At 41.6% G+C, this 14521-nt stretch overlaps 1 protein-coding gene across 1 annotated transcript in view; it reads left to right on the plus strand.

Moving 5' to 3' along the window:
- The window catches only part of LOC139479524 (uncharacterized), a 42476-nt gene that overhangs the window by 11285 nt on the left and 16670 nt on the right, over positions 1–14521 (plus strand). Inside the window, exons 5-6 of the mRNA XM_071262368.1 lie at positions 6254–6457; positions 10600–10833. Of these exons, the coding sequence (XP_071118469.1) occupies positions 6254–6457; positions 10600–10833 (438 nt within the window). The remainder of the gene's footprint in view (positions 1–6253; positions 6458–10599; positions 10834–14521) is intronic.

Here is a 14521-nt window from a genome sequence, read left to right on the forward strand (position 1 = left end):
TGTGTTTCTGTCTTCAAGCCCAATCTCCCATGGAAAGTCCGAACTCCATACCCATGGATAGCTGTTATATAGCTTGGAAGCCGGTGTAGTAACGCTTGGTATTTTACGATCACTTTTTCACTTACTGGTGGGTATATGTATGGCTGAAAGATCGAGAGTTATCTCCCTTCGCGGGTCTGCCGATGTTTCTCCTATCATCGATTCTTCAGATATATCTACAGATATTCCCTTTCGTTTATGGGTAGCTGGTTGGAAAGTAAATATAGCAGTTTAGGCACACATGATCAGGAAAAGAATGGTGATAAAAAAAATTGAAACGTAAGTTTCTTAGAAAACTAAGACTTAAAGGGCGACGTACTGCTCTTCTGTGTCTGGCGCCAGTTTCAGTTCAGGTCTACACGTTGTAAATAATGCTAATGGACACCTGGGTCAATCAGAGTACTCGTGAACTCTTAGATTGATATAAATCATGAAATTGGAGTCAACAGACAAAGAGAGTTGTGTTTGAACGACCTGAACCAAACTTACCAAAGCAGCCAATCTGCCCGGGGATAGTCGCCCTTTAAATGTTGGAACTCGAAAATCGCATGGAACCCATATGAGGGTGAAGGACACCTTGCAGGAATGGACTTTAAGATAAGCGTTTATACCTGGAATGGAACCTGGGCCTTAGGCGCGATGAGCCAACGCCTTAGCCACTCAGTTACATCCTCGCCCCCTTATGTCATCTATATGCGAGGCCCGTGAAGATCGGGGCTGCAATAGGTCTTCAGCAACCCATGCTTGCCGTAAGAGGCGAATATGCTCGTCGTAAGAGGCGAATGCTGCTGAGTGCGGTGTTGAACAACAAACAACAAACAACAACATCTATGCGAAATACGGTACAAATAAATAATCATTACTGCAACATGAACGGCTACCTTCATACCGATGCACAAGTACATTCATCTAAGTGTTCATTTCTCCACCCACACTGACAAGATACACATTGTTTGTTTGTTTGTTTGTTGTTTAACGCCGCACTCAGCAATATTCCAGCTTTATGACAGCGGTCTGTAAACAATCGAGTCTGAACCAGACAATCCAGTGATTGGCATCATGGAGCATCGTTCTACGCAATTGGGATACGATGACATGCATCAATCAAATCAGCGAGCCTGACCGCCCGATCCCATTAGTCGACTAGCTCTTACGACAAGCATAGTCGCCTTTTACGGCAAGCATGGGATGCTGAATACCTATTCTAACCCGAATCTTCACGGTCGCCTTGACACGTGGAGGAGCTTGGATGTATATGCTTGCTGACTTGTACATATTATATGTGTGTGTATGATGCAATGATGTATGTTCTCTGCATGTGTCACTGTGATTTTTTAGAATAAAATTGTGTTCTGTTCTGATATATAGCTTGGGTTATGCTGTGGGGCCGGCGTTAATTTCTTACTCACATCATGTAAACAATAAACAAACAAACACACTGATTGAACAAGCAGCCAAGACGGCTTTTATCTTCCGTGTATATGAGGGGAATGGGCTTCATTTCTACCAATGAACAAAGGGAGACCACCCATGTCAGACTATGTCTTTGAGTGTATCAGTGGCGATGCTAGCACGGGATTTCCAAGGCGACTTGCGCAGCCTGTCGTTCCTCGGCAATAAAGTGCGGACGACCCGCCAACAACACACATCGTGCCTTATACACACCAGCAAACAGTCCCCAGTAAGACGAACGGTCTTTTCCAGCAAACATTTTCATAGTTAATCTAGAGAATGCTCTGGGACAAAACAAACTGAACCTGCCCTTCTTTTTAGCAACGACGGTAACCACGGCAACGACCACCACAACTTTATCTGCTTCCCCTTTTTAACATGTTTAAGTCTTTGGCACCCACGACATGCAGCCGTACAGATTCAGCTTTGCCGGAAATGGACGATGACGCCTCGTTCTGACTTCGTCTCCGTAACGTGGTTACCGTTGTCGTGGCCAACGTCCCCTCTGTTTTGAACAGATTCACTATCGCTCTTGCTCCATATCGCTCTGCATTTCGTTGACTACAGCATCGTTTCAAGATCTTCAACTGACAAGATGTTTACAAGGCTGCATATTCAAGGTATTTAAGAATGCAATTATTGTATTTTAAAGTGTTTAGAACGTAGATAAGTACTGAAATTGGCCGTAGTTTGACAGCAGTACCGATGGTGATGACACTGGCCGCCATTTGCAATTGTTTTGATTCAGAAATGGGTGTCTTCTAAATCTCTTGTCTGCTCTGAAATGAGAGCGGGCCGGATATAAATATGACGGACGATGTTGTTCAAACATTATAGATCAAATGTGTGACATTGTATAACTTTGATATCTATTTAAACGTAAACTACACTTTCAAACGAACGGGCTTGAAATGACATGACTATAAAACACATGAACACAATGATGAAATGCTCATAGTATCGTTAGTACTCTCTACTCCTAATCCACCTGTCTGTCTGTCCGTCCGTCCGTCAATCCATTCAGGTTCTGAAGAGTAAATAAGAGCTGTACAAGTTTTTGTAGAGATGTGTTGCAAAATATCTAGATCTATATTTGTTGACTAGAGGCTGGGCGATGTCTTTTATCAAAGTTGTACAGTGTAACCTCGTTAACCCCCTGGATGCCAGAGGGACATATATGTCCCTCCTCTACAGCCCTCACTTTGAAGTCGAATAAAATTCAAAATACATCACCCACACAACTACACTTTACAGTTCTAAATAAGGTGTGAAATTCCCTGTTCTGTGATATCATCCACTGGTATTTTAGGCCAAGCAAAAGTACTGAACATGACCTCTGAAAATTAGGTACATCGTAAATGTCGCCATTTTTTACACATTACTAAATCACCACTCACGGCGTTATTTACAGCATGTTTTGAAATCTAAATTTCGCATATTTAGTCGGAGAAATGAATTTCAAAAATAGCATATTAGTGATCACGGGTTTTTGTCTTTTATGAAATCACCAATGATCATTCCAAACCGTCCCCGATAACCCTAGAATCGTTTAGAATGTTTTGGAAAAAACGAAAACACGAACGCCGAAGTGAACTTTCCGCCATATTGGATAGTGTTTACAAAATCACGTTTCAGGTGCACCGGTTATGAGACGCCTGTAACATCAAGTATATTTCAAACTTATCTGCGATACCTACATCCTTGAATTCCTCATACATTTTAGAATCAAATGACCAGTGGTCTTTGTCACCAATACGAAGTGGCTAGATGAAATTAAGCAAAATAATTTAGGTGTGAAAACGAACGCTGTGCTCGAAAAACTGCACATGGTTGCAATGTAAACAAAGCAAAATTCAGATTTTACACAGTGTAGCATATTCTCCTATTTTGAGCTATCCATTCGTCTATTCGTTCAAGATATTGGCTCAACATTTTCAGAATATGCATGGGAAGAGAATCGGAGGAAGAATTGGGGAATTTCAAATAGATACATTGCAATGATTTGATATTTTCAACAGAAGTTGTCAAAGTCACCATTCTGGTTGACGCCATGACTGACGCAAAATCACGCACAACGACAACGGTATTTATCGGAATTTCTGACTATTTCCGTTTGTTTCAATGAAAATTATGACAACAAATAACAGTACATAGATTGTCAGAATGTTTCTGATTACTTACATGTCACATTTATGTTTATACGATCCCTGAATCAACGAAAGTCCCCTCGTACAATCCCGCGGACTGTTGAAAGTGTACACGCCATTTTGTAAAAGTGGGTCACAGGTAGTGATGTCATACGTCAACATTGTTGTACATATTTGGTAATTTCTTTGAGGTGAAGGTCCTTGAATGAGAGTGCACACGATCACTGTATCATGCTGTTTACAGTCTCAGTGATGATGTATATTTTGCCTGTCTTTTATAAAAAAATTCACACAATTAATTTCACTTTGGATATTTGTCAATGTTCAAAATGAAATCATACGTACATATAGGCCACAACATGTATGAACGAACCTTTGATAATCTCCTGTTTGTTTGAACATTGTTTACATAACAATGTGATAGGTTTATAGTGTCGACTACGATATTTCTTTCCTTTGGACAAGTGTTACAAGATGAAGTGTAAATGTAACTGTAGCATGTACGTATTTCTTGGGATATGTAATAAGTCAATATTATAAGTTCATATAACCAATGTCCATGAATAGCCGTTTCATTTTATTTTATAACTAAAACTGAATATATTACTTTAACAAAATGGATAATATTTTTCGGTAAAATATATACACACATTCCTGAAATGTCTTAGTCTTGGATTTGTTTTTTATGTCGTTGAATACAGAGAACAGTGATATCTAACGATTCGCCAGGTGCGCGTTAGTCTCGTTTTGCATTATATAATCAATGGTTACATTATTTTTTCAATATTGTGATCACAGGATAGTAAACAGTTTACTTTATTCCTCCAGGAATTGTAAAATGATTAAAGATACCCCCGTTGGTTCAAACGTATACGGTTATCCTGATAATTCTATACCAATAGAGCTTTCTTTGCATCTTTTATTGTGTAAGAAAAAATAACATAATCATGAACAAATATATGTCCCATATTGAATATAATTTTGGTTGTTTTGAAATATTCTTTAGGGAATTTCATTACGTAAGCTGATGCCAAACAGGTGCGTGTCTTGTCCAATTAAGATACACGATAAACTATCTAATTGTTTACATATTCAAGACATTATTTACTTAGTGAGAGCAGTCATTTTATGTTGGGTCGAAAAAGCGTCAAATTCCGTTCCACACATCGATATTTTCCATACCATGAACGAAAATTAGGGGAGATATATATTAATCAAAATACCAGTGTCGTCTTTTTCCGACGTTATCAAAGACATAAAACCAACCATGACGTCAAAAGGAATCGTGTTATTTTTAGGGTATTTCATTACATTTGATGATAAGGCTTGTGCTCCATTAATAATGAAGCAACATTAGTCAAATTACACTTACACAATCAGGAGAATGTTGGAATGTAAGGACTAAGTTATAGCTTAGATAAGGCCATCCATTTCTCTATTACCTCCTTTTTATGAAGTACGATTTCATCATTTCTTACGGGTATATTTTATAACTAAACGTGTACAGTTTCAATATCGATATTTGTGTTGGAATAGTTTGGTTCCTCCAGAACAAAACACCACGAAAATATATTGTCCGTTCCCACAGCTAATTCTCACCAAGTGACCTGAGTTACAACAAAGTAGAGCTAAGCATAGCGGAGTTATGCCCCCTTTTCTTTGTACGTGTGTAACCTCTCTGTCACCTTTTGACGTCATAGAGAAAAATCAGTTTTCGTCATTTACGGCGTGCTATTTTTGGAATTGAATGTATGTCTTTATACATACGTATATAACTCCATTTGATATGTAGTTATGTCGTTCAGATATCAGGCAGTATTTTGTTCGCTCACAGTTTCCGTAAAGGTTCTTAATAAAAAAATTTGTCGCACAGTACTTTTATCGGTGTACGATAAAAAGCGGAGAAATTTACTGATTTTCGACGCAGAATAAATTCTCGGACAACACTTAGGAGTGTCTTTTTTAAAAACCGGTTTGATATTTACAGTTATATTTACACCATCAAATAAGAAATTTAATATTCTCCACTTCTGCATAATTTTATAGCTAGAGGTAGATCCAGTGCCGCGTGAGCGCAATTCTCGCACAACCTTCACTTTTCCGATCATAGGAAAATGTGCGTCAGAAAAAGGAATAACTCGAACTCCTTAACTCGATATATTCATTGAACATGTATTTTAATGTATTATTAAACTTGTTTATTTTTCTTTTCAGCACGGGAAGACATGATCCGGTATCATGTCACTCCTGCTGCGAGTTTATGGCCGTCGCTGGATGAGGAATCCGACTGTGTATGTAGTTTATCTACATCTGTTTCGGATTTGGCCGCCGAATAAGATCACTTAAGTGCTTTTGTCGATGTCCCCCACGCACACTATTGACATTGCCCATTTTCTCTGTGTGTTATTGTGTCCTGAAAAATAACTGCATGATCCCCCTCCTCTAATTGCATGATTCAAACAGTCGATCAGAATTTCTGTCTTGTTGTAGCGCCTTTTTGCATGTGTAACCTGTGCGTCACACTGACTTTCTTTTCCACATTGTTATTTGAAAACCGCCGATATACCTCGCCCACTGACCCTCCTTTCTCCCTCCCTCCCCACTCACTGATGTAGCATCCCCAGGCTGCGTCCCCGACCCCCTCTCCCAACCCTCTGAGTGTTTTCACCCCCTTCTGGGCCCGCCCTGACCACGGTGAGACGCTCCCCGCCCCAGTCACCATCACCTACGTCGACCATTATCCTGCCCCTAGTGATGACGACAGTGACTACTGGGTCTACGAGGACGAGGATGACGACAGCTTCGTGGAGGACAGAGAGGTTCATCCTCTGAGGAAGGCGCTGAGGAGAGTGGCTGCCTTCTGGGGGAGAATCTTCTCGTAGATTTCTCATCCAGTGTGTGTGTATGTGTGTGTGCGTGCGTACGTGCGTGCGTGCGTGCGTGCGTGCATGTGTGTGTGTGTGTGTTTGTGTGTGTGTACGAGTGTAAATGTGGAAATGTGTTAGGATGTTTTTTTGCATGTGTGATAGATAGTGTATGTGTGAGAGGATGTGTTTTTGCATATGTGGTTGAGTGTCAGTTTGTGTGTGTGTGTGTGTGTGTGAGAGAGAGAGAGAGGGAGGATGTGTTTTTGCATGTGTGACAGAAATTGTAAGTTTGTGATGTGTGTGAGTGTGTGTTTTGAATGTGTGGTTGGGTTTAAGTGTGTATGTATGAGTGTTCGTTTCACATGTGTGTTTGGGTGAGTGTAATCATGTGTGTATATATGGGAGTTGGAGTGTTTGCATCTAGTAATGTGTGTAAGTGTGTATGTGTGACGGCATGTGTTTTGCATGTGTGTTTGATTTTAAGAGTTCATGTGCGACAGGATGTCTCTGGCGTGTGTTTTGAGTATATGCATAAGAGGATGTGTTTTGCATGTGTGTTTGTGTGAGAGGGCGTGGTTTGGTGCCCCTGTAATAAAGCATTTCTCCCGTTTCGACTGTTTTGGCTACACCCTTTGGGTTTATGTTTGGACACACTCTTTCGATCTTCTTTTCATTTGTTTTGGCTCACCCTTTGACTGACATTTCTAAGTTGATTCCGTTCTCTGATATATGAGAACCGTTTTTGTGCTCACTTTTGGCCCTGCTTTAAATACTTTTTTGGACACATAATATTCCATTTCTTAAATATATCTAAATAAAAATGGATTAATGGTATACACATGAGTCTGTTTTCCTTCCTTGGATCTAACAACGACTGGGTGACAGCAACACAGCAGGAAAGGCAGGTGACCCGAGTCTGGTGTTAATATAATTTGAAGTTGTTATAGGGAGAATATTTATGATCAAGTTAAGATATTAAGGGGCCATTTGCCCTGAACCGTTGTGTTTCTGTCTTCTAGCCCAATTTCCCATGGAAAGTCCGAACTCCATACCCATGGATAGCTGTTATATAGCTTGGAAGCCGGTGTAGTAACGCTTGGTAGTTTACGATCACTTTTTCACTTACTGGTGGGTACATGTATGGCTGAAAGATCGAGAGTTATCTCCCTTCGCCGTCTGCCGATGTTTCTCCTATCATCGATTCTTCAGATATATCTACAGATATTCCCTTTCGTTTATGGGTAGCTGGTTGGAAAGTAAATATAACAGTTTAGGCACACATGATCACGAAAAAAATGGTGATAAAAAAATTGAAACGTAAGTTTCTTAGAAAACTAAGACTTAAAGGGCGACGTACTGCTCTTCTGTGTCTGGCGCCAGTTTCAGTTCAGGTCTACACGTTGTAAATAATGCTAATGGACACCTGGGTCAATCAGAGTACTCGTGAACTCTTACATTGATATAAATCATGAAATTGGAGTCAACAGACAAAGAGAGTTGTGTTTGAACGACCTGAACCAAACTTACCAAAGCAGCCAATCTGCCGGGGATAGTCGCCCTTTAAATGTTGGAACTCGAAAATCGCATGGAACCCATAGGAGGGTGAAGGACACCTTGCAGGAATGGACTTTAAGATAAGCGTTTATACCTGGAATGGAACCTGGGACTTAGACGCGATGAGCCAACGCCTTAGCCACTCAGTTACATCCTCGCCTCCTTATGTCATCTATATGCGAGGCCCGTGAAGATCGGGGCTGCAATAGGTCTTCAGCAACCCATGCTTGCCTTAAGAGGCGAATGCTGCTGAGTGCGGTGTTGAACAACAAACAACAAACAACAACATCTATGCAAAGTACGATACTAATATATAATCATTACTGCAACATGAACGGCTACCTTCATACCGATGCACAAGTACATTCACCTAAGTGTTCATTTCTCCACCCACACTGACAAGATACACATTGTTTGTGTCTTAATTTGTTGTTTAACGCCGCACTCAGCAATATTCCAGCTTTATGACAGCGGCCTGTAAACAATCGAGTCTGAACCAGACAATCAAGTGATTGGCATCATGGAGCATCGATCTACGCAATTGGGATACGATGACATGCATCAATCAAATCAGCGAGCCTGACCGCCCGATCCCATTAGTCGACTAGCTCTTACGACAAGCATAGTCGCCTTTTACGGCAAGCATGGGATGCTGAATACCTATTCTAACCCGAATCTTCACGGTCGCCTTGACACGTGGAGGAGCTTGGATGTATATGCTTGCTGACTTGTACATATTATATGTGTGTGTATGATGCAATGATGTATGTTCTCTGCATGTGTCACTGTGATTTTTTAGAATAAAATTGTGTTCTGTTCTGATATATAGCTTGGGTTATGCTGTGGGGCCGGCGTTAATTTCTTACTCACATCATGTAAACAATAAACAAACAAACACACTGATTGAACAAGCAGCCAAGACGGCTTTTATCTTCCGTGTATGTGAGGGGAATGGGCTTCATTTCTACCAATGAACAAAGGGAAACCACCCATGTCAGACTATTTCTTTGAGTGTATCAGTGGCGATGCTAGCACGGGATTTCCAAGGCGACTTGCGCAGCCTGTCGTTCCGCGGCAATAAAGTGCGGACGACCCGCCAACAACACACATCGTGCCTTATACACACCAGCAAACAGTCCCCAGTAAGACGAACGGTCTTTTCCAGCAAACATTTTCAAAATTAATCTAGAGAATGCTCAGGGACAAAACAAACTGAACCTGCCCTTCTTTTAAGCAACGACGGTTACCACGGTAACGACCACCACAACTTTATCTGCTTCCCCTTTTTAACATGTTTAAGTCTTTGGCACCCACGACATGCAGCCGTACAGATTCAGCTTTGCCGGAAATGGACGATGACGCCTCGTTCTGACTTCGTCTCCGTAACGTGGTTACCGTTGTCGTGGCCAACGTCCCCTCTGTTTTGAACAGATTCACTATCGCTCTTGCTCCATATCGCTCTGCATTTCGTTGACTACAGCATCGTTTCAAGATCTTCAACTGACAAGATGTTTACAAGGCTGCATATTCAAGGTATTTAAGAATGCAATTATTGTATTTTAAAGTGTTTAGAACGTAGATAAGTACTGAAATTGGCCGTAGTTTGACAGCAGTACCGATGGTGATGACACTGGCCGCCATTTGCAATTGTTTTGATTCAGAAATGGGTGTCTTCTAAATCTCTTGTCTGCTGTGAAATGAGAGCGGGCCGGATATAAATATGACGGACGATGTTGTTCAAACATTATAGATCAAATGTGTGACATTGTATAACTTTGATATCTATTTAAACGTAAACTGCACTTTCAAACGAACGGGCTTGAAATGACATGACTAAAACACATGAACACAATGATGAAATGCTCATAGTATCGATAGTACTCTCTACTCCTAATCCACCTGTCTGTCTGTCCGTCCGTCCGTCAATCCATTCAGGTTCTGAAGAGTAAATAAGAGCTGTACAAGTTTTTGTAGAGATGTGTTGCAAAATATCTAGATCTATATTTGTTGACTAGAGGCTGGGCGATGTCTTTTATCAAAGTTGTACAGTGTAACCTCGTTAACTCGAACTCCTTAACTCGATATATTCATTGAACATGTATTTTAATGTATTATTAAACTTGTTTATTTTTCTTTACAGCACGGGAAGACATGATCCGGTATCATGTCACTCCTGCTGCGAGTTTATGGCCGTCGCTGGATGAGGAATCCGACTGTGTATGTAGTTTATCTACATCTGTTTCGGATTTGGCCGCCGAATAGATCACTTAAGTGCTTTTGTCGATGTCCCCCACGCACACTTTTGACATTGCCCATTTTCTCTGTGTGTTATTGTGTCCTGAAAAATAACTGCATGATCCCCCTCCTCTAATTGCATGATTCAAACAGTCGATCAGAATTTCTGTCTTGTTGTAGCGCCTTATTGCATGTGTAACCTGTGTGTCACACTGACTTTCTTTTCCACATTGTTATTTGAAAACCGCCGATATACCTCGCCCACTGACCCTCCTTTCTCCCTCCCTCCCCACTCACTGATGTAGCATCCCCAGGCTGCGTCCCCGACCCCCTCTCCCAACCCTCTGAGTGTTTTCACCCCCTTCTGGGCCCGCCCTGACCACGGTGAGACGCTCCCCGCCCCAGTCACCATCACCTACGTCGACCATTATCCTGCCCCTAGTGATGACGACAGTGACTACTGGGTCTACGAGGACGAGGATGACGACAGCTTCGTGGAGGACCGAGAGGTTCATCCTCTGAGGAAGGCGCTGAGGAGAGTGGCTGCCTTCTGGGGGAGAATCTTTTCGTAGATTTCTAATCCAGTGTGTGTGTGTGTGTGTGTGTGTGCGTGCGTACGTGCGTGCGTGCGTGCGTGCGTGCGTGCGTGCGTGCATGTGTGTGTGTGTGTGTGTTTGTGTGTGTGTACGAGTGTAAATGTGGAAATGTGTTAGGATGTTTTTTTGCATGTGTGATAGATAGTGTATGTGTGAGAGGATGTGTTTTTGCATATGTGGTTGAGTGTCAGTGTGTGTGTGTGTGTGTGTGTGAGAGAGAGAGAGGGAGGATGTGTTTTTGCATGTGTGACAGAAAGTGTAAGTTTGTGATGTGTGTGAGTGTGTGTTTTGAATGTGTGGTTGGGTTTAAGTGTGTATGTATGAGTGTTCGTTTCACATGTGTGTTTGGGTGAGTGTAATCATGTGTGTATATATGGGAGTTTGAGTGTTTGCATCTATTAATGTGTTTAAGTGTGTATGTGTGACGGCATGTGTTTTGCATGTGTGTTTGATTTTAAGAGTTCATGTGCGACAGGATGTCTCTGGCGTGTGTTTTGAGTATATGCATAAGAGGATATGTTTTGCATGTGTGTTTGTGTGAGAGGGCGTGGTTTGGTGCCCCTGTAATAAAGCATTTCTCCCGTTTGGACTGTTTTGGCTACACCCTTTGGGTTTATGTTTGGACACACTCTTTCGATCTTCTTTTCATTTGTTTTGGCTCACCCTTTGACTGACATTTCTAAGTTGATTCCGTTCTCTGATATATGAGAACTGTTTTTGTGCTCACTTTTGGCCCTGCTTTAAATACTTTTTTTGGACACATACTACTCCATTTCTTAAATATATCTAAATAAAAATGGATTAATGGTATACACATGAGTCTGTTTTCCTTCCTTGGATCTAACAACGACTGGGTGACAGCAACACAGCAGGAAAGGCAGGTGACCCGAGTCTGGTGTTAATATAATTTGAAGTTGTTATAGGGAGAATATTTATGATCAAGTTAAGATATTAAGGGGCCATTTGCCCTGAACCGTTGTGTTTCTGTCTTCTAGCCCAATTTCCCATGGAAAGTCCGAACTCCATACCCATGGATAGCTGTTATATAGCTTGGAAGCCGGTGTAGTAACGCTTGGTATTTTACGATCACTTTTTCACTTACTGGTGGGTACATGTATGGCTGAAAGATCGAGAGTTATCTCCCTTCGCCGTCTGCCGATGTTTCTCCTATCATCGATTCTTCAGATATATCTACAGATATTCCCTTTCGTTTATGGGTAGCTGGTTGGAAAGTAAATATAACAGTTTAGGCACACATGATCACGAAAAAAATGGTGATAAAAAAATTGAAACGTAAGTTTCTTAGAAAACTAAGACTTAAAGGGCGACGTACTGCTCTTCTGTGTCTGGCGCCAGTTTCAGTTCAGGTCTACACGTTGTAAATAATGCTAATGGACACCTGGGTCAATCAGAGTACTCGTGAACTCTTAGATTGATATAAATCATGAAATTGGAGTCAACAGACAAAGAGAGTTGTGTTTGAACGACCTGAACCAAACTTACCAAAGCAGCCAATCTGCCCGGGGATAGTCGCCCTTTAAATGTTGGAACTCGAAAATCGCATGGAACCCATATGAGGGTGAAGGACACCTTGCAGGAATGGACTTTAAGATAAGCGTTTATACCTGGAATGGAACCTGGGACTTAGGCGCGATGAGCCAACGCCTTAGCCACTCAGTTACATCCTCGCCCCCTTATGTCATCTATATGCGAGGCCCGTGAAGATCGGGGCTGCAATAGGTCTTCAGCAACCCATGCTTGCCGTAAGAGGCGAATGCTGCTGAGTGCGGTGTTGAACAACAAACAACAAACAACAACATCTATGCAAAGTACGATACTAATATATTATCATTACTGCAACATGAACGGCTACCTTCATACCGATGCACAAGTACATTCATCTAAGTGTTCATTTCTCCACCCACACTGACAAGATACACATTGTTTGTGTCTTTGTTGTTTAACGCCGCACTCAGCAATATTCCAGCTTTATGACAGCGGTCTGTAAACAATCGAGTCTGAACCAGACAATCCAGTGATTGGCATCATGGAGCATCGATCTACGCAATTGGGATACGATGACATGCATCAATCAAATCAGCGAGCCTGACCGCCCGATCCCATTAGTCGACTAGCTCTTACGACAAGCATAGTCGCCTTTTACGGCAAGCATGGGATGCTGAATACCTATTCTAACCCGAATCTTCACGGTCACCTTGACACGTGGAGGAACTTGGATGTATATGCTTGCTGACTTGTACATATTATATGTGTGTGTATGATGCAATGATGTATGTTCTCTGCATGTGTCACTGTGATTTTTTAGAATAAAATTGTGTTCTGTTCTGATATATAGCTTGGGTTATGCTGTGGGGCCGGCGTTAATTTCTTACTCACATCATGTAAACAATAAACAAACAAACACACTGATTGAACAAGCAGCCAAGACGGCTTTTATCTTCCGTGTATGTGAGGGGAATGGGCTTCATTTCTACCAATGAACAAAGGGAGACCACCCATGTCAGACTATTTCTTTGAGCGTATCAGTGGCGATGCTAGCACGGGATTTCCAAGGCGACTTGCGCAGCCTGTCGTTCCGCGGCAATAAAGTGCGGACGACCCGCCAACAACACACATCGTGCCTTATACACACCAGCAAACAGTCCCCAGTAAGACGAACGGTCTTTTCCAGCAAACATTTTCATAATTAATCTAGAGAATGCTCAGGGACAAAACAAACTGAACCTGCCCTTCTTTTTAGCAACGACGGTAACCACGGCAACGACCACCACAACTTTATCTGCATCCCCTTTTTAACATGTTTAAGTCTTTGGCACCCACGACATGCAGCCGTACAGATTCAGCTTTGCCGGAAATGGACGATGACGCCTCGTTCTGACTTCGTCTCCGTAACGTGGTTACCGTTGTCGTGGCCAACGTCCCCTCTGTTTTGAACAGATTCACTATCGCTCTTGCTCCATATCGCTCTGCATTTCGTTGACTACAGCATCGTTTCAAGATCTTCAACTGACAAGATGTTTACAAGGCTGCATATTCAAGGTATTTAAGAATGCAATTATTGTATATTAAAGTGTTTAGAACGTCGATAAGTACTGAAATTGGCCGTAGTTTGACAGCAGTACCGATGGTGATGACGCCGGCCGCCATTTGCAATTGTTTTGATTCAGAAATGGGTGTCTTCTAAATCTCTTGTCTGCTCTGAAATGAGAGCGGGCCGGATATAAATATGACGGACGATGTTGTTCAAACATTATAGATCAAATGTGTGACATTGTATAACTTTGATATCTATTTAAACGTAAACTGCACTTTCAAACGAACGGGCTTGAAATGACATGACTAAAACACATGAACACAATGATGAAATGCTCATAGTATCGATAGTACTCTCTACTCCTAATCCACCTGTCTGTCTGTCCGTCCGTCCGTCAATCCATTCAGGTTCTGAAGAGTAAATACGAGCTGTACATGTTTTTGTAGAGATGTGTTGCAAAATATCTAGATCTATATTTGTTGACTAGAGGCTGGGCGATGTCTTTTATCAAAGTTGTACAGTGTAACCTCGTTAACTCGAACTCCTTAACTGGATATATTCATTGAACATGTATTT

Source organism: Haliotis cracherodii, unplaced genomic scaffold (assembly GCF_022045235.1).
Source record: "Haliotis cracherodii isolate W230 unplaced genomic scaffold, xgHalCrac1.p SCAF_4, whole genome shotgun sequence".
Taxonomy (NCBI): Eukaryota; Metazoa; Mollusca; class Gastropoda; order Lepetellida; family Haliotidae; genus Haliotis; species Haliotis cracherodii.